This window comes from Penaeus vannamei, chromosome 25 (assembly GCF_042767895.1).
Source record: "Penaeus vannamei isolate JL-2024 chromosome 25, ASM4276789v1, whole genome shotgun sequence".
Lineage (NCBI taxonomy): Eukaryota > Metazoa > Arthropoda > Malacostraca > Decapoda > Penaeidae > Penaeus > Penaeus vannamei.
Genome location: NC_091573.1, coordinates 25,349,376 through 25,369,375, shown reverse-complemented (window position 1 = coordinate 25,369,375; position 20,000 = coordinate 25,349,376). Strand labels below are relative to the sequence as shown.

At 41.0% G+C, this 20,000-nt stretch overlaps 1 protein-coding gene across 2 annotated transcripts in view; it reads right to left on the bottom strand.

Moving 5' to 3' along the window:
* Positions 1–20,000, bottom strand: part of LOC113822117 (xanthine dehydrogenase/oxidase) — a gene marked incomplete at its 3' end in the record, with an annotated part of 33,924 nt that overhangs the window by 727 nt on the left and 13,197 nt on the right. For both annotated transcript variants that reach the window (XM_070139309.1, XM_070139308.1), the window contains 16 exon segments: positions 49–213; positions 482–603; positions 1,015–1,179; positions 2,278–2,473; positions 3,144–3,327; positions 3,624–3,733; positions 4,784–4,863; positions 5,285–5,483; positions 5,867–5,956; positions 6,596–6,711; positions 8,047–8,212; positions 8,442–8,609; positions 8,806–8,934; positions 10,080–10,213; positions 10,970–11,072; positions 16,833–17,056. In XM_070139309.1, coding sequence (XP_069995410.1) covers positions 49–213; positions 482–603; positions 1,015–1,179; positions 2,278–2,473; positions 3,144–3,327; positions 3,624–3,733; positions 4,784–4,863; positions 5,285–5,483; positions 5,867–5,956; positions 6,596–6,711; positions 8,047–8,212; positions 8,442–8,609; positions 8,806–8,934; positions 10,080–10,213; positions 10,970–11,072; positions 16,833–17,056 — 2,351 coding nt within the window.

Here is a 20,000-nt window from a genome sequence, read left to right as displayed (position 1 = left end):
CTCTTGCCTCTCATTAATTCTGCCAGAATTGACTGCCCATTCCCTCACCTTGGTGTTTATGCCCTGTCCCATCTCAGTGCCACCGTGGGAAACCAGCACAGTGCCATCCCGGGCGTTGACAGACACCATGGCATTGAATGGCGCTTTCATGGGCACTGCGTAAGGCCACAGCATAGGCATCACTGACAGCCCGCGCTTCTTCCATAGGTTGGCCTGAGAGAAAGGAAAATGGCGGGATTATGTTCTTTTCGGGATAAATCTGTGATATATCTATCTATCCATCTATCTTTCTTCTCTCTCTTACACACGCACACATAAAATTACATATACAGAAATTCGTTTTATGTTTATTCACACTTAACGCACGCACGCACGCACGCACGCACAAACACACACACACACACACACACACACACACACACACACACACACACACACACACACACACACACACACACACACAACCCCCTCTCCCACACACCTTGTTAAAATCGGCGACCGTTTTCTTTCGTGCGTCGACGTCAGCTGAGGCCATGAGCTGGGTTAACATGTCCGAAATAAGGTTCTTGGGGACAGTCAGGTGATCCGGAAGCCATTTTGCTTCTGGAATGAAAAGGAAAGATGGGTTTAGGGGTTGTTTTCAAAACGGGTTTCATTAAAAAGAAAAATCTATGTGTGTGTGTGTGTGTGTGTGTGTGTGTGTGTGTGTGTGTGTGTGTGTGTGTGTGTGTGTGTGTGTGTGTGTGTGTGTGTGTGTGTGTGTGTGTGTGTGTATAATGTGCGTTATTTTTGTTTAGTGATTTATTGCTATTTATTACGTATCATTAGTATCACCATCATTATTATCGTTTTACTATTAAAATTTATATCAGATGTCTATTATGCCAGACATTAAAAAGAAAAACTATGACAAAAAAAAAGACAGAAAAAGAAAACCAAGAATCGAAAAACAAATAAAAGAAAACGGCAAAACGTACAGGGGAGACTTAAGAAAAAATATCCAGCAACGCTTACCCTTGCCTGCAATGAGTGACCTGAGGCGAATCATGGCCTCGTTGAGCGGGCGCGTCCCTCCGTCGGGCATCAGGTTCTTCTTCCTCAGCTCCAGAGGATCCATGCCCATTCCTTGGGCTACGTGCTCCAGGATATTCTCCATGAAGATCACGCCCTCAACCGTACCTGGGGGACGGATATAATAACAATAATAACAGTAATAATAATAATAATGATAATAATAATAATAATCACAACAATAATAATAATAATAATAATAATAATAATAATAATAACAAATAACAATAACTAATAATAATAACTAATAATAATAACAATAATAATAACCATAATAATAATAACAAAATAATAATAAAACAATAATAAAACCCAAATAATAATAAAACAATGATAATAACAAAATGATAATAAAACAATAATAACAAAATAATAATAAAACAATAATAATTGCAAAACAATAATAAAACAATAATACTAATAATAACAAAATAATACTAACATTAACAAAATAATACTAATAACAATAACAAAACAATAATAATAATAATAATAATTTAGGTAATTCCATCTGTTAAAATTATTATTCCTACGTTTGGTGTGATAGGCTATCGGTTTGCTTCTAATTATGTGTGTAAGGAGTGGCTGGGGTGACCATCCACTGGCGGAGCGGGATTCGAACGCGGGTCAGCAAAACTACGAGACGAGACCGCTACCACAAAGGTGACGGAGGTAGATGTGGATGTGGGAGTGGAGGTGGAAGTGGATGAGTAGGTGGGGTGAAAGGCAGAGAGGAGGTGGAGGTGGGAGAACAGGAGGAGGAGGAGGAGGAGGAGGAGGAGGAGGAGGAGGAGTAGGAGGAGGAGGAGAAGGAGGAGGAGGAGGAGGAGGAGGAGGAGTAGAAAAATATTGATAAAGGAGAAGGAGAAAGAAGTAGAGGAATAGGGGGAGGAAGAGGAACAGGAGGAGCAAATGGAAGAAAAGGAGGAGGAAGAAGAACAGGAGTGGGAGAAGCAGGAGAAGATGAAGGAGATGGAAGAAATGAAGAATAGGACGAGCTTAATAATGGTGATGAGAAGAAGTAAGAGGAGGACGAACAGAAATCAGAAAATCAACAATGTAAAACAAAAAATAAATACAAAATACACAGAGAAACAAACCAACAACCTCCCCCCCCTCTTACCAACCCCCAACCAAATCCCCATCTTACCCCCCTCCCCTCCCCCTCCCCTCCCCCTTACCAACCCCCCCCCAACCCAGACTTACCGGGCGTACGACACCACGTATTGCAGGCTGTGTTGGTGAGGACGATCTGGGGCGTGACCTTCCAGTTAGGGCAGTTGTAACACGAGGTCATACAGGTCACGGCGCCAGGGCTAGTCGTGTCCACCGCCACGTACCCGGAGTCGCAGGTCAGCGTCGCCTGAATGGCCTGCAGGATCCCGTCGTCGTTGACCCCAACCTGCAGGAGGAAGGAAAGAGATGAACAAACAAACAAAGGAGGGTAGGAGGATTGGATTAAAAAAGCTGGAAGTAAAAAAAAAAAAAAAAAAAAAAAAAAAAAAAAAAAAAAAGTGATGGGAGAGAAATTTCTGAATAAGAAAAAATGGGATTCAGAGAAATGCTAAAAGTGGGACGGGAAATAAATAAAACAAAACAAAACAAAGAATAAAAAACAAAGATATAAGATTTTAAAAAGTTGGAAATTCAAAGAAGCGCGAAAAAAGTGGGATGGGAAAGATATTTCTGAACAAGAAAAAATTAAACTAATAAAAATGAGAAACGTGGGATGGGAAAGAAATGTCAAGAAAAAAAACTTCAATAAAATGTGGAAAGTGGGATGGTCAAGAAATTTCAAAGTAAAGAAATAATATAAAAAGAAACGTGAAAGGTGGAATGGGAAAGAAATTTCTAAATAAAAAAGGAACTTCAAAAAATGCGGAAAGTGGGACGGAAAAGCAATACAAAAGAAAGAAAAATGAAAACTAAAAGAAACGCGAAAAGTAGGATGGTAAAAAAATAAAAATTAAGAATTTAAAAAACAATAATAATTGCAAAACAACAATAACAATAATAATAACAAACACCAACCACAACAACAACAACCCTAACCAAACCCCCAAACGTCCCACCTTGTAAGTGCACAGGTACGGCTCCCTCCACCCGATGGCGGTCATATTGGCGTCCAGGTCGAGGGCAACGCGCACGGGTTTCCGGACCTTCTGCGCCGCCACCGCCGCCGCCGCCGTCACGAGGTTGCACTGGTCGATCTTGGCGCCGAAAGCCCCGCCCACCCGCTTGACCGTTACGTTGATGCTGGGTCAGGTCAGGCGGGATCGGGGGAGGGGTTGGGGAGGGGGGGGGGAGAGATTGGGTCAGACGGGGATGCGTTGATCTTTTTTTTTATCTTTTTATTTCATTATATAAAATATTTTTTTTTTTGTAGGATGGAGTTTCGTATTTGGTTTGTCTGTTTGTTTTCATTATGTGTTTTTTGTTTTTTTGTTGTTTAAAGATGCGTTTTTGTTTTTGTTTGTCTTTGTCTGTTTGATGATGTGCTTTTACTACCATGTTCTTGTTTGCTTTGTGTTTTTGCGTTGTGCTCGACTCACGTGTTATCCGGAATGCCCAGCACTTTGCCGATGACGCGCTGTGTCTCCGAAGCCCACTGGGTCGAGGCAAAGACGTCGAGGCCGATGTCAGTGGGCACGACCAGGCAAGACTATGTGGGGTAGGGATGGGAATGGTATCAAGAGTTGGGAAGGGTTTGGGGTCAGAGTTAGTGGTGGCAGGTATGTAAAAGGCCGAGAAGAGGGGGTTGCGGTAGGTTTGCAAGTGGTAGTGGGAAGTGGTAGCTGTGGTAGGTTTGTAAAAGAGTAGTGGGAGGTGGTATTTGTGGTGGGTTAGTAAAGAGAAATAGAAAGTGGTAGTTGTGGCAAGTTTGCAGAGTAGTGGGAAGTGGTAGTTGCGGTAGTTTTGCAAATGGTAGTGGGACGGTAGTAGTTATTGTAGGTTTACAAAGAGCAGTGGATAGGGGTAGTTGTTGAGGGTTTGGTAGGGCTAGTGGGAGATGACAGCTGTAGTAGGTCTGTATATGATAGTATATGATAGAGAGAGACATTGGTAGGTCTGTATATGGTAGAGAGAGACAAAGGTAGGTCTGTGTATGGTAGAGAGAGACAGTTTTGATGGTAGTAACTGTGGTAGGTCCGAAAATCTTTATAGCAAGGGATGACCTTTACAACAAACTGCAATTTGTAGTGTTTGTGAATCGGACTGAAACACAGACACAGTAATATTGAGAAAAATAGATGAATGAAATAAGCAATGCTAATAATGATAATCTCAAATTGAAAAGCAATAAAAAATACATTAAATACAGATAATTCCTCTTTCTTTTAATTGTAACTGCCTTAACTTTCTTGATTAATTTACCCCATATACAACTGTGCTCATGTTTTGTACAGTTACTGACAGAAGCTTCGAAACATTCCTAATGCCAATACCTAGAATCACTTTATCCTTATTCAATTATTTATTTATTATTATCATTATTATGATTTTTATTATTAGAGAGAGAGAGAGAGAGAGAGAGAGAGAGAGAGAGAGAGAGAGAGAGAGAGAGAGAGAGAGAGAGAGAGAGAGAGAGAGAGAGAGAGAGAAAACGAGTAAGACTGAAGACATATATACTATGTTTATCTAGTGTAGTTACCCCCCACCGATCGATCAAAGAAAATGGGAAGAAGAGAAAGAATTCAAGCCGTGGCCGTACCTGCGACTCCATGTGGAAATGATACTGTCCGTCCCGGCTCATGGCCCCTTCGAAGATGTGCGTCGAGGAAGCGAATCCAGCTGAAAGCAGAACGAGAAAGAATGTATGAAGGCTTAGGTCATGAGAAATGCATATCTTCGTACACTATTTGACTATCCTAACGCCTTCAGAGGACGCTGATGACGTTATGAAATCGCCGGCACGGAAATGTTTTTGAAAATCATCACAGAAAGTCTTCAATATCCACAAGAAAAATCCAAGGGATCATCACTGTTTTTTATATCCAAAGTTAAAAAATATATGACTGTTACCCCCCAAAAGAAAAGGAAACAATGAAATCCTAAAAAAAAAAAAAAAAAAAAAAAAAACTTTAAGGGCATCACCACCATAAAAAAACTCCCAAAGCATCACCTTCAAAAAAAGAAAGAAAGAAAGAGAAAGGATGTGGCTCAATCACAACCACACCCTCCCCTAGATGAAGCACACCCTCTCCCAGTTTACCTTCCACGTCCCCCTGTTTGAAAGGAGGTCCCTGAATGGGATGCTTCTGCAGGGCGTCCTCAATGGTAAGCACGGGCGGCTGAATGTCGTCGTAAGTGACTTTGACAGCCTCGCGAGCACCGTAGGCCGCTCCCCTGTTCTTGGTGACTATAAGGCCAATGGGCTGCCCGTAGTAGGACACTCGATTGCTCGGGAAGAGCTGCGCGATGAGAGAGAGACGGTGGGTAAGAGTGAAAGAGAAAGAGGGATGGGAAGGGGAAGGGGAAGGAAGAGGGAGGGGAAGGGGAAGGGAAAGGGGAAGGAAGAGAGAGGGGAAGGGGAAGGGGAAGGGGAAGGGGAAGCAAGAGGGAGGGGAAACGGAAGGGGAAGGAAGAGGGAGATTTGGTTTATTTAGTGAAGTTACCCCCAACGGCGAGAGAGAAGGCCAAAGAAAGAAAACGAGAATAAAGGGAAAAAAAGAAAGAAAAAAAAAGAACAGTCATAACAGCGAAAAGCAAAATAAACAATATTACATGCACACACACACAAACTTGACAATAGCAAAACAAAATCCTCCAAGCAAATTCAAAATGGCTGCCTTACCTTCTGCGGCAAAGGCCATCCAAATGCCATAATGTTGTTGACACCTTTAATGTCATCCACGCCCACGAACGCCACCACATCGGGCATAGCCTGGGGACGAAGGCAAAATAAAATTCCATGTGAGAGCATATCATAACATCTTTTAAGAAGGAAATGCGTGAAGGCAGAAGTAGCCAGAAGGTAATCGTTCTCCCTTCTCAGTCTGGCTCATCGCCGTCCCTAACGTATATACATAATAAAGATACACATGAATGTTTATATATTTATCTACACCTATACATTATATACACAGTACCTACAGATATAAATTCTGGTCTATTTTTGGGCATATATCCACAACAAAAAATTGTCTCACGTTCCCAAAGACACAAAAAAAACATAAAGAGGACATTTCCACCCACCCAATCCACGAAAAAGAAAAATGAGAAAGGAGAAAAAAGAAGAGGATATGGAAGAAGGTGAAGATAGGGAAGAAGAAAAAGAAGAAATAAAAAAAAGGAAACGAAAAGTAAAAAGAAAAAAAAGAAAAAAAGGATGAAGATAAAGAAGAAAAAAGAAAAAAATGAGTAAAAGGAAAGAAAAAAAGAAAATAAAAAATGAGCTAAATGAAAGAAAAAAAGAAAGAAAAGGAAATGAGAAAAAAAACTAAAATAAGAAAAAGAAAAAGAAAACGAGAAAAAAACGAAAAAATACGCGAAAAAAAGGAAAACCGAACACCTCTCCACTCACAAGCGCGTCCGAAGGGTCGACGCTGACGATGCTGGCGTTGGCTTGCGTCGACGTCACGAACATTCCGAAAAGCTCCTCACTAACGGGCGCCATTGTGTTCACGTATTCGGCCTCGCCTGTTTTCAGTATTATCTTTGTTGATGTTATAATTTTCGTTCTTATTGTCATTTATCATTATTATTATTACTATTTTTTTTTCTAATATCTATTATCAGTATTATCTTTATTGTCATTATGATTTTCGTTCTTCTTATTATTATCATTGTTATTATTGCTATAATTTTTACTTTAAAAATATCTAGTATCAGTATTATCTTTCTTGTTATTATGATTTGATTTCTTATTGTCATTTATCATCATTATTATTACTATTATTTTTTAGAAATATCTATTATCAGTATTATCTTTATTGTTATTATAATTTTCCTTCTTATTGTCATTATCATCACAATTATTTTTGTTATTAATTCCTGTCAACATTACTGTATCTATTTTTATTATCATTACCGTTAGTAATATATTTTATTATACTACTATTATTGTTATGTTATGTTTATTATTATTATTATTATTATTATCATTACTATTATTATTAGGGTTATCGTTATTATTACAGCAATTGTCATTACTGTTGCCATTATTGTAAGATTTCATCATACCCATTTATTACTGACATTAATACCATTACTATTACCATTATTACTGTTACTTGCAAATGTGTTCACTCTCCCTTAGCTCTCTTTGGAAATTAAGTTCATTTTGTATTTCTTTACCATTATCTAAACGCAGAAAATGTATTCATACACATTCTGAGCATTGTATATGTAGATAGAAGAACGATGTCAAATAGAGAGAGCAAGAAACAATACTAATTCCATTATCCAATAAGGAGGTAAAATACATAACAGTAATAGCAGTAGTAGTAATAGTGGTAGTGGTCGTAGTAGTAGTTGTAATAGTAGGAGTAGTAGTTGTAATAGTAGGAATAGTAGGAGTAGTAGTAGCAGTAGTTGTAATAGTAGGAGTAGTAGGAGTAGTAGGAGTAGGAGTAGGAGTAGGAGTAGGAGTAGTAGTAGTAGTAGTAGTAGTAGTAGTAGTAGTAGTAGTAGTAGTAGTAGTAGTAGTAGTAGTAGTAGTAGTAGTAGTAGTAGTAGTAGTAGTTGTAATTGTAGGAGTAGAAGTAGTAACAGTAGTGGTAGTGGTAGTAGTTGTAGTTGTAATAGTAGGAGTAGTAGTAGTTGTAGTAGTAGTTGTAATGGTAGGAGTAGTAATAATAACATCAATTATAATATTAATGATATTAATAATAGTAATAACGATATGAATAATAACAATAATAATAGTATTAATAGAACAAAGAATAAGAACAATAATAAAAAAGTATTAAAAATAATAACAATAACAACAATAATAACAATAAGAATAACAAAAAAGCAAAAACCTGCACACACCGGCACACTGCATCCGAGCCTCCAGCTTGGGGATGGGCTGACCCAGGGGCCAAGTCTCGGTGTTCTGGTCGTACTCTTGCTGGCCACTCGATTCAGGTCGTTCTAGGTCAGTGGCTCCGCTGGTCACTGTGCTCGAGGCGGCATTTCCTAAGATCCCCAGGACCATCTGCAAGTCGTGAGGGTAAGGAAAAGTAGTTTAGTTTAGTTTAGTTATCCCTATCTCACATGAAGCGAAATGGACGACGTTATATTAGGGATAACTTAACTAAGAGCGCATTGAATCGAATGGAAACGACTATTCGTTTGGGAAATCGATTAAGAAGGAAATCACAATGGCAAATATATCAATTCAACTGACCCGAATACAATCCTTTATCCTAAAAATCCTTCCTTACCTTATAGAGCAGAGTTTGGGCGACCGACAGCCTGTACTCTGGCGAGGGATCCTGAGGTAGGTTGTCGGGCTTGATCTCGGCGGCCAGAGCTTGCATGGCCGCCTGCAGGACTCCCTCATCCTCCAGGCTCTTGCCCTCCAGCGCCGCCTCCGTAGCCGAGGCACGCACCTGCAGGAGAGACACGTGTAGTGCTGTGGCATTATCATTATCACTTATATCCATCTACCAACCTACCAATCTATCAATCAAATTCATCCAAAAATCACACACCCATCTACCATCTATCTGCTAATTGACGCCACCCATCTATCTACCAGCCAAGCCCATCGTCCTATCAACCCAAATTCAGCTAAAAATGACTCACAAACGTCGGGTTGATTCCTCCGAAGGCGATGAGCGGCTTCTCGACCAAAGTGTGGGCGTTGGCCTTGTCTACTCGGAAGGCCATGGCAGCGTTGACGAAGGCGTGGGTGTTGGTCCAGCGTCCCATCACCTGAGGGGAGAGAAGTAAGTAATAATAACACAGAAGAAAATAAATGTGCTAGACATTGTGCTAGACATCAAAGGTCATATAGTACTATGGTATTGTATTGGGAGGGTTTTATAAAAGTTCTTTGTTAGAATTAAAATGTCATATTCTAAAGGGCATGTTTTATTATAGTAAAGTAATTAAAGGAGTAGAAATACGGGGTAAATGGGGTGGGATGGCTATTGATTAATGGAGGAAGGGTTAAGGATAAAGGAAGGTTAGATCAAATGAAGGATTTTGGTTACTGGTTAATGGTTAAAAGCGAAATAAATGTGGTAGATATCTAAGGTCATATAGCACTATAGGAAGGTATAGTAAAGGGTGATGGCAGGTGATAGTTGCTATGCGTCAGCTCTCTAGTGTAATGGTTATGCTGGTTTAGGTAAGGGAATTAGATCAAGTGAAGGATATTTATGCGTCTGTGAGGGGAGAGAGAGAGAGGGGAGGACGGGGTATTGATGTATGATGAGCAGTATTAGTTTTGTACTTTTGTATGTATGTATGTTTGTGTTTGCAGTGGCGTAGATAGATTGGGGGGCAGGGGAGGGGAGGGTTGCCAACCCCACTCAAGTAAGAAGTTGGTTTTGTCGAAAAATTTCAATCCTTGTTGGAAAATGTGACGGCAGTTTATTTTCTTGTGTGTGTTTGTTTATATTTAGCGATTTAAATTAGATATTGATCAATTATCTTATTTCCAAATGCTTTACCGCAGTATGCATACCGAAAGGTTTACATTTTACATGGCATTCCAGAATTCCACTGGTAAAAACTTAAGTAAAATATGTTGGTTCAAATGTTCGCTAATGAATTTTGTAAAAGAAAGCAATAATTTTGTCGGAAAATCTATTGACTTTCGCACACCCCCCCTTTTGAATTTCCTATCTACGCTACTGTTTGTGTGTATATGTACGTGTGGATATATAAGTACATATTGATTAGTATATAAACAGACAGACACACACACACACATGCTCACACTTATTTTCACACTCTCTTTATGTCTTCTTTCTTTCTTTCTTTCTTTCTCTCTCTCTCTCTCTCTCTCTCTCTCTCTCCTCCTCTGTCTTTCTGTCTCTCTCTCTCTCTCTCTCTCTCTCTCTCTCACTAACCTTGAAGACTCTGAAGTCGACGTCGTCAGGCATGGGAGGAAGACGCATTTCAAGGATCACTCGACGCTCCTTCTGAAGGTCGAGGTTGAGCAGTTCCTCGAGGGTGTGAGTCGAGGTCGACCCGGTAGGGAGAGCTGAGTGATGCAAGGTTAAGATAATTTACTCATTTTGATAATCATTTTTTTTTCTTTTAGTTCTTCATCTCTTTGTTTTTATTTGTAATATATTTATTTGGTTTTCTATCTTTTTGTTTTTCTTTGCATTTTATCTTTCCTTTTTTCTGTCCATGTCTTCGTTTTCCTTTGCATTTGTTTCCCTTTTTTTAGTTCTTTGTATATTTGTTTGTTTTTAATTAAATTTATTATTTTTATAGCTCCCCGTCTCTTTTCTTTCCTTTAAGTTAATCAATATCTTTCTCTTCATGTCTTTGCTTCTGTCTGTCTACCTGTCTGCCTGTTTGTTTGTTTCTCTCTGAAAAAAAAAGGCAGGCATACTTTTCCTAACAAAAAACTTTATAATGAACAAATGAGTTAGGCAATTTACATACATAACCTGTCTACAGTTACGATACGAAAAAATATGATAAAACTGTAAAACAAATTATAATTACACAAAGAAAACAGCAAACAGTACAACTCACAAACAAGTAAATGAATGAATTAAGCAAACAAAGTACCTATAGTTATAAACAATCAAAGCAGAACAGTAAAGACAAACAAAAAAACATAAAAATGTAGTTACAAAACAAGAAAAATTGACGCCAGAAACAATAAAACACACACAAATAAACGATATAAACAATAAAACACAAACAGATAAACGACATAGACAATAGAACACAAACAAATAAACCATAACCAAAACAAAACAACAAAAAACAAATGAATTACCTGTCGTTACAACAGCACCAGCGCCCAAGAGATTGATAAAAATATCCGATGGGAATTCCTTGTGAGTTAATTTCAATCCGAGGTTGCCCGCCCAGGAGCCCAGCTGTGAGGAGGGAGAAGGGAATAAAAATAATGGAATCGGAAATGGGGAAATGAGGAGGGAGAAGGGAACAAAAATAATGGAATCGGAAATGGGGAAATGAGGAGGGAGAAGGGAATAAAAACAATGGAATCTGAAATGGGGAAATGAGGAGGGAGAAGGGAATAAAAATAATGGAATCGGAAATGGGGAAATGAGGAGGGAGAAGGGAACAAAAATAATGGAATCGGAAATGGGGAAATGAGGAGGGAGAAGGGAATAAAAATAATGGAATCGGAAATGGGGAAATGAGGAGGGAGAAGGGAATAAAAACAATGGAATCGGAAATGGGGAAATGAGGAGGGAGAAGGGAATAAAAATAATGGAATCGAAAATGGGGAAATGAGGAGGGAGAAGAGAATAAAAATAATGGAATCGGAAATGGGGAAATGAGGAGGGAGAAGGGAATAAAAATAATGGAATCGGAAATGGGGAAATGAGGAGGGAGAAGGGAATAAAAATAATGGAATCGGAAATGGGGAAATGAGGAGGGAGAAGGGAATAAAAATAATGGAATCGGAAATGGGGAAATGAGGAGGGAGAAGGGAATAAAAATAATGGAATCGGAAATGGGGAAATGAGGAGGGAGAAGGGAATAAAAATAATGGAATCGGAAATGGGGAAATGAGGAGGGAGAAGGGAATAAAAATAATGGAATCGGAAATGGGGAAATGAGGAGGGAGAAGGGAATAAAAATAATGGAATCGGAAATGGGGAAATGAGGAGGGAGAAGGGAATAAAAATAATGGAATCGGAAATGGGGAAATGAGGAGGGAGAAGGGAATAAAAATAATGGAATCGGAAATGGGGAAATGAGGAGGGAGAAGGGAATAAAAATAATGGAATCGGAAATGGGGAAATGAGGAGGGAGAAGGGAATAAAAATAATGGAATCGGAAATGGGGAAATGAGGAGGGAGAAGGGAATAAAAATAATGGAATCGGAAATGGGGAAATGAGGAGGAAGAAGGGAATAAAAATAATGGAATCGGAAATGGGGAAATGAGGAGGGAGAAGGGAATAAAAATAATGGAATCGGAAATGGGGAAATGAGGAGGGAGAAGGGAATAAAAATAATGGAATCGGAAATGGGGAAATGAGGAGGGAGAAGGGAATAAAAATAATGGAATCGGAAATGGGGAAATGAGGAGGGAGAAGGGAATAAAAATAATGGAATCGGAAATGGGGAAATGAGGAGGGAGAAGGGAATAAAAATAATGGAATCGGAAATGGGGAAATGAGGAGGGAGAAGGGAATAAAAATAATGGAATCTGAAATGGGGAAATGAGGAGGGAGAAGGGAATAAAAATAATGGAATCTGAAATGGGGAAATGAGGAGGGAGAAGGGAACAAAAATAATGGAATCGGAAATGGGGAAATGAGGAGGGAGAAGGGAATAAAAATAATGGAATCGGAAATGGGGAAATGAGGAGGGAGAAGGGAATAAAAATAATGGAATCGGAAATGGGGAAATGAGGAGGGAGAAGGGAATAAAAACAATGGAATCGGAAATGGGGAAATGAGGAGGGAGAAGGGAATAAAAATAATGGAATCTGAAATGGGGAAATGAGGAGGGAGAAGGGAATAAAAACAATGGAATCGGAAATGGGGAAATGAGGAGGGAGAAGGGAATAAAAATAATGGAATCGGAAATGGGGAAATGAGGAGGGAGAAGGGAATAAAAATAATGGAATCGGAAATGGGGAAATGAGGAGGGAGAAGGGAATAAAAATAATGGAATCGGAAATGGGGAAATGAGGAGGGAGAAGGGAATAAAAACAATGGAATCGGAAATGGGGAAATGAGGAGGGAGAAGGGAATAAAAATAATGGAATCGGAAATGGGGAAATGAGGAGGGAGAAGGGAATAAAAATAATGGAATCGGAAATGGGGAAATGAGGAGGGAGAAGGGAATAAAAATAATGGAATCGGAAATGGGGAAATGAGGAGGGAGAAGGGAATAAAAACAATGGAATCGGAAATGGGGAAATGAGGAGGGAGAAGGGAATAAAAATAATGGAATCGGAAATGGGGAAATGAGGCGGGAGAAGGGAATAAAAATAATGGAATCGGAAATGGGGAAATGAGGAGGGAGAAGGGAACAAAAATAATGGAATCGGAAATGGGGAAATGAGGAGGGAGAAGGGAACAAAAATAATGGAATCGAAAATGGGGAAATGAGGAGGGAGAAGGGAATAAAAATAATGGAATCGGAAATGGGGAAATGAGGAGGGAGAAGGGAATAAAAATAATGGAATCGAAAATGGGGAAATGAGGAGGGAGAAGGGAATAAAAATAATGGAATCGGTAATGGGGAAATGAGGAGGGAGCAGGGAATAAAAATAATGGAATCGGAAATGGGGAAATGAGGAGGGAGAAGGGAATAGAAATAATGGAAGCGGAAACGGGGAAGTGAGGTGGCAGAAGGGAATAAAAATAATGGAATCGAAAATGGGGAAATGAGGAGGGAGAAGGGAATAAAAATAATGGAATCGGAAATGGGGAAATGAGGAGGGAGAAGGGAATAAAAACAATGGAATCGGAAATGGGGAAATGAGGAGGGAGATGGGAATAAAAATAATGGAATCGGAAATGGGGAAATGAGGAGGGAGAAGGGAATAAAAATAATGGAATCGGAAATGGGGAAATGAGGAGGGAGAAGGGAATAAAAATAATGGAATCGGAAATGGGGAAATGAGGAGGGAGAAGGGAATAAAAACAATGGAATCGGAAACGGGGAAATGAGGAGGGAGAAGGGAATAAAAATAATGGAATCGAAAATGGGGAAATGAGGAGGGAGAAGGGAATAAAAATAATGGAATCGGAAATGGGGAAATGAGGAGGGAGAAGGGAATAAAAATAATGGAATCGGAAATGGGGAAATGAGGAGGGAGAAGGGAATAAAAACAATGGAATCGGAAACGGGGAAATGAGGAGGGAGAAGGGAATAAAAATAATGGAATCGAAAATGGGGAAATGAGGAGGGAGAAGGGAATAAAAATAATGGAATCGGAAATGGGGAAATGAGGAGGGAGAAGGGAATAAAAATAATGGAATCGGAAATGGGGAAATGAGGAGGGAGAAGGGAACAAAAATAATGGAATCGAAAATGGGGAAATGAGGAGGGAGAAGGGAATAAAAATAATGGAATCGGAAATGGGGAAATGAGGAGGGAGAAGGGAATAAAAACAATGGAATCGGAAATGGGGAAATGAGGAGGGAGAAGGGAATAAAAATAATGGAATCGGAAATGGGGAAATGAGGAGGGAGAAGGGAATAAAAATAATGGAATCGGAAATGGGGAAATGAGGAGGGAGAAGGGAATAAAAATAATGCAATCGGACATGGGGAAAAGAGGAGGGAGAAGGGAATAAAAATAATGGAATCGGAAATGGGGAAATGAGGAGGGAGAAGGGAATAAAAACAATGGAATCGGAAATGGGGAAATGAGGAGGGAGAAGGGAACAAAAATAATGGAATCGAAAATGGGGAAATGAGGAGGGAGAAGGGAATAAAAATAATGGAATCGGAAATGGGGAAATGAGGAGGGAGAAGGGAATAAAAATAATGGAATCGGAAATGGGGAAATGAGGAGGGAGAAGGGAACAAAAATAATGGAATCGGAAATGGGGAAATGAGGAGGGAGAAGGGAATAAAAATAATGGAATCGGAAATGGGGAAATGAGGAGGGAGAAGGGAATAAAAACAATGGAATCGGAAACGGGGAAATGAGAAGGGAGAAGGGAATAAAAATAATGCAATCGGAAATGGGGAAATGAGGAGGGAGAAGGGAATAAAAACAATGGAATCGGAAACGGGGAAATGAGGAGGGAGAAGGGAATAAAAATAATGGAATCGAAAATGGGGAAATGAGGAGGGAGAAGGGAATAAAAATAATGGAATCGGAAATGGGGAAATGAGGAGGGAGAAGGGAATAAAAATAATGGAATGGGAAATGGGGAAATGAGGAGGGAGAAGGGAATAAAAATAATGGAATCGGAAAGGGGGAAATGAGGAGGGAGAAGGGAATAAAAATAATGGAATGGGAAATGGGGAAATGAGGAAGGAGAAGCGAATAAAAATAATGAAATCGGAAATGGGGAAGTGCGGAGGGAGAAGGGAATAAAAATAATGGAATCGGAAATGGGAAAAATGAGAAGGAAAGATGAAAAAAATATAATGGAATCGGAAATGGGAAAAATGAGAAGGAAAGATGAAACAAAAAAATAATATAATCGGAAATGGAAAAATGAGAAGGAAAGATGAAACAAAAAAATAATATAATCGGAAATGGAAAAATGAGAAGGAAAGATGAAACAAAAATATAATGTAATCGGAAATGGAGAAAATGAGAAAGGAAAATGATATAAAAATATAAGGAAATAGGAAATGGAGAAAATGAAATTAAAATATAAGGAAATAGGAAATGGGGAACATTAGAAGGGAACATGAAATAAAAATACAATGAAATAGGAAATGGCGAAAATTAGAAAATGAAATAAAAATACAATGAAATAAGAAATGAGGAAAATGAGAAGGGAAAAGGAAATCCAAAGAATGAATAATGAATGGGGAATGGGGAATAAAAGAAGGAAAATGAAATAAAAATAATGAAAAGGGAAATGGGGAAAAAAGAGTAGGAAAAATGAAATAAAAAATAATGAAATAAGATATGGGGAATAGAAGGGGAATGAAATAAAAAATAATAAAATAGGAAATGTGGAATAAAAGAATGAAAAAGACAATAAAACATAATGTAATGAAAAATGAGAAGGGAAAATAGAGCAAAAAATAATAAAATGGGAAATGTGGAATAAAAGAATGAAAAAGACAATAAAACATAATGGAATAGGAAACGGGGGAAAACAGAAGGGAAAAGGTAATACAAATAATGAAATGGGGAAATAGGGAAGAAAAAGAGAAGGGAAAAGGAAATAACAAAAACAAATAAAGAAATAGGAATTTGAGAAAAATAGAAGGGAAAATTTAAGGAAAATGAAATGGGAAATGAAAATAGAGAAGGGAAAAGGAAATACCAAAAATAATGAAATACAAAATGGGGGAAAAATATTAATCTGACGAAAGATGACATGGAAGTATAAAAGAAAGAATGAATAACCAAATAGTATATTATTCCCTTTTGTTATATTTCTTCCTTTTTAAAATTTCTTTATCATTATCATTATTCTAAGGAGTTTTACTCATCCACTCATATCATATCATTCATATTTCATTTACATTCATTTACTCACATTTACTCTTCTTCTCAGTTCACATGTAATAAATAACCCACACAGCAAACTAATTACACTCATCACTCACTCACTCATTTAGTCAATCAGCCTCATTCACTCACACACATTCATCATGAGACTCATCCCATTAATATACATTTAATTTGCCCTTTCAACCACACTCACCAACAAACTCATACTTTCTCTCTCTCTCTCTTTCGCACACACACACTCCCCACCCACACCTCCTACCCCCTCCCTTCCCCCCACCCCCTCCCCTCCCCTTCCCCCTAACCCCCTCCCCCACTCCCAATCCCCCCACCCCTCCCACTCCCTCCCCACCCCCACTCCTCCCTCTCTCCCCACCACCCCCACCCCTCCCCTCCCCCCAACCACCCCTCCCCCAACCCCCCTACCCCTCCCTTCCCCCAAACCAACCCCAAACCCCTCCCCCCCTCCCCCAAACCACCCACAAAACCCCCACAAACCCACATTGCGGACGGAGGTGCTCGCCACGCGGTGCCAGTTCTTGACCAGCTCCTTGGCGTAGGCGTAGCCAGCCCGCGCAGATGACACCGTGTCAAGTTCCTGCATGACGCGGGAGATTGACACGTTGGCACCGAAGACCACGCCGTCCTCAGCCTGTGCCACGCGGGAGAGCTCGGGCACGTGGCGGGTGTAGATGTAGACGTCATACGAGCCGCTGTAGTACACGGCTGTAGGGTGTAGCAAGGTCTATTAGGGTGTATGAGGGAGCATGAGGGTGTAGTTGGGGGTGTGAGGGTGTATTAGGGAGTATGAGGGTGCATTAGGGAGTATGAGGGTGTATTAGGGAGTATGAAGGTGTATTTAGGTGTATTAGGGAGTATGAAGGTGTATTTAGGTATATTAGGGAGTATGAAGGTGTATTTAGGTGTATTAGGGAGTATGAAGGTGTAGTTGGGGGTGTGAGGGTGTATTAGGGGGTATGAGGGCGTATTCAGGTGTATTAAGGGATATGAGGGTGTATGATGGTATATGACGTCATGCGAATCGCTCTAGTACACGGCTGTAAGGTGAATGAGGATGTATTAGGGTGTATGATTTAATATGATGGTATATAAGGGTGTATGTTGGTTTATGAGTATATATGAAGGTGAATGAGGGTGTATAAGCGTGTATGAGGATATGACGTCATGCGAACTGCTGCAGCACACGGCTGTAGGGTGTATGAGGATGTATAAGGGTGTATGAAGGTGAGTGAGGGTGTATGAGGATATATGAGGTCAGAGGAATAGCTATAGGACACGGCTGTAGGGTGTATGAGGGTGTTTGGGGATATATAAAGGTCTCTGAAGGTGTATGAGGGTACAAGAGGATGTGTGAGGATATAGGAGGATATATGAGGGTGTACGACGTTATATAAGGGCATATGATAGTGTATGAGGGAGCGTAAAAATATATGGCAACCTGGGAACCGCAGTATTACACGGCTTTTAGAGTGTATGAGGGTATATGAGGGTGTGCGAAGGGATAACAAGGTGCCTGAGGCCATATGAGGCTGTGAGGATGATGAGGGATGTAAAGTTTTGAATGGTTATGAGAATGGCGATGGTGGAGATGAACCGTATTCATATAAACAAATATAGAAGAGGTATGAATGAGAATGAATATCTTAACAATACAAGAGATGTATCTGACCGGTTTCGATTAGATCGTCAGAAATACACGCATTTCCGACGAAGATATAATCGAAACCAGTCAAATACATCTCTTGTATTGTTAAGATATTCATTCGCATTCACACCTTTTCTTCAATGGTGGAGATGACGATTATCATAATTATCACCACCACCAACACCACCGCTATCATCACCACAACCACCACAATCCTCACTATCACCACCATAATCCTCACTATCACTACCACAATCCTCACTCTCACCACCACAATCCTCACTTTCACCACCACAATCCTCACTCTCCCCACCACAATCCTCACTCTCACCACCACAATCCTCACTCTCACCACCACAATCCTCACTCTCACCACCACAATCCTCACTCTCCCCACCACAATCCTCACTCTCCCCACCACAATCCTCACTCTCCCCACCACAATCCTCACTCTCCCCACCACAATCCTCACTCTCCCCATCACAATCCTCGCTCTGCCCACCACAATCCTCCCTCTCACCACCACAATCCTCACTCTCCCCACCACAATCCTCACTCTCCCCACCACAATCCTCACTCTCCCCACCACAATCCTCACTCTCACCACCACAATCCTCACTCTCACCACCACAATCCTCACTCTCCCCACCACAATCCTCACTCTCCCCCACCACAATCCTCACTCTCCCCACCACAATCCTCACTCTCCCCACCACAATCCTCACTCTCCCCACCACAATCCTCACTCTCCCCACCACAATCCTCACTCTCCCCACCACAATCCTCACTCTCCCCACCACAATCCTCACTCTCCCCACCACAATCCTCACTCTCCCCACCACAATCCTCACTCTCCCCACCACAATCCTCACTCTCCCCACCACAATCCTCACTCTCCCCACCACAATCCTCACTCTCCCCACCACAATCCTCACTCTCCCCACCACAATCCTCACTCTCCCCACCACAATCCTCACTCTCCCCACCACAATCCTCACTCTCACCACCACAATCCTCACTCTCCCCACCACAATCCTCACTCTCCCCACCACAATCCTCACTCTCCCCACCACAATCCTCACTCTCCCCACCACAATCCTCACTCTCCCCACCACAAACCTCACTCTCACCACCACAATCCTCACTCTCACCACCACAATCCTCACTCTCACCACCACAATCCTCACTCTCACCACCACAATCCTCACTCTCACCACCACAATCCTCACTCTCACCACCACAATCCTCACTCACCACCACAATCCTCACTCACCACCACAATCCTCACTCTCACCACCACAATCCTCACTCTCACCACCACAATCCTCATTCTCACCACCACAATCCTCTCTCACCACCACAATCCTCACTCTCACCACCACAATCCTCACTCTCACCACCACAATCCTCACTCTCCCCACCACAATCCTCACTCTCAGCACCACAATCCTCACTCTCACCACCACAATCCTCACTCTCACCACCACAATCCTCACTCTCACCACCACAATCCTCACTCTCACCACCACAATCCTCACTCTCACCACCACAATCCTCACTCTCACCACCACAATCCTCACTCTCACCACCACAATCCTCACTCTCACCACCACAAACCTCACTCTCACCACCACAGTCCCCACTCTCACCACCACAATCCTCACTCTCCCCACCACAATCCTCACTCTCCCCACCACAATCCTCACTCTCACCACCACAATCCTCACTCTCACCACCACAATCCTCACTCTCACCATCACAATCCTCACTCTCACCACCACAATCCTCACTCTCCCCACCACAATCCTCACTCTCCCCACCACAATCCTCACTTTCCACCACAATCCTCACTCACAATCCTCACTCTCCCCACCACAATCCTCACTCTCACCACCACAATCCTCACTCTCACCACCACAATCCTCACTCTCCCCACCACAATCCTCACTCTCCCCACCACAATCCTCACTCTCCCCACCACAATCCTCACTCTCACCACCACAA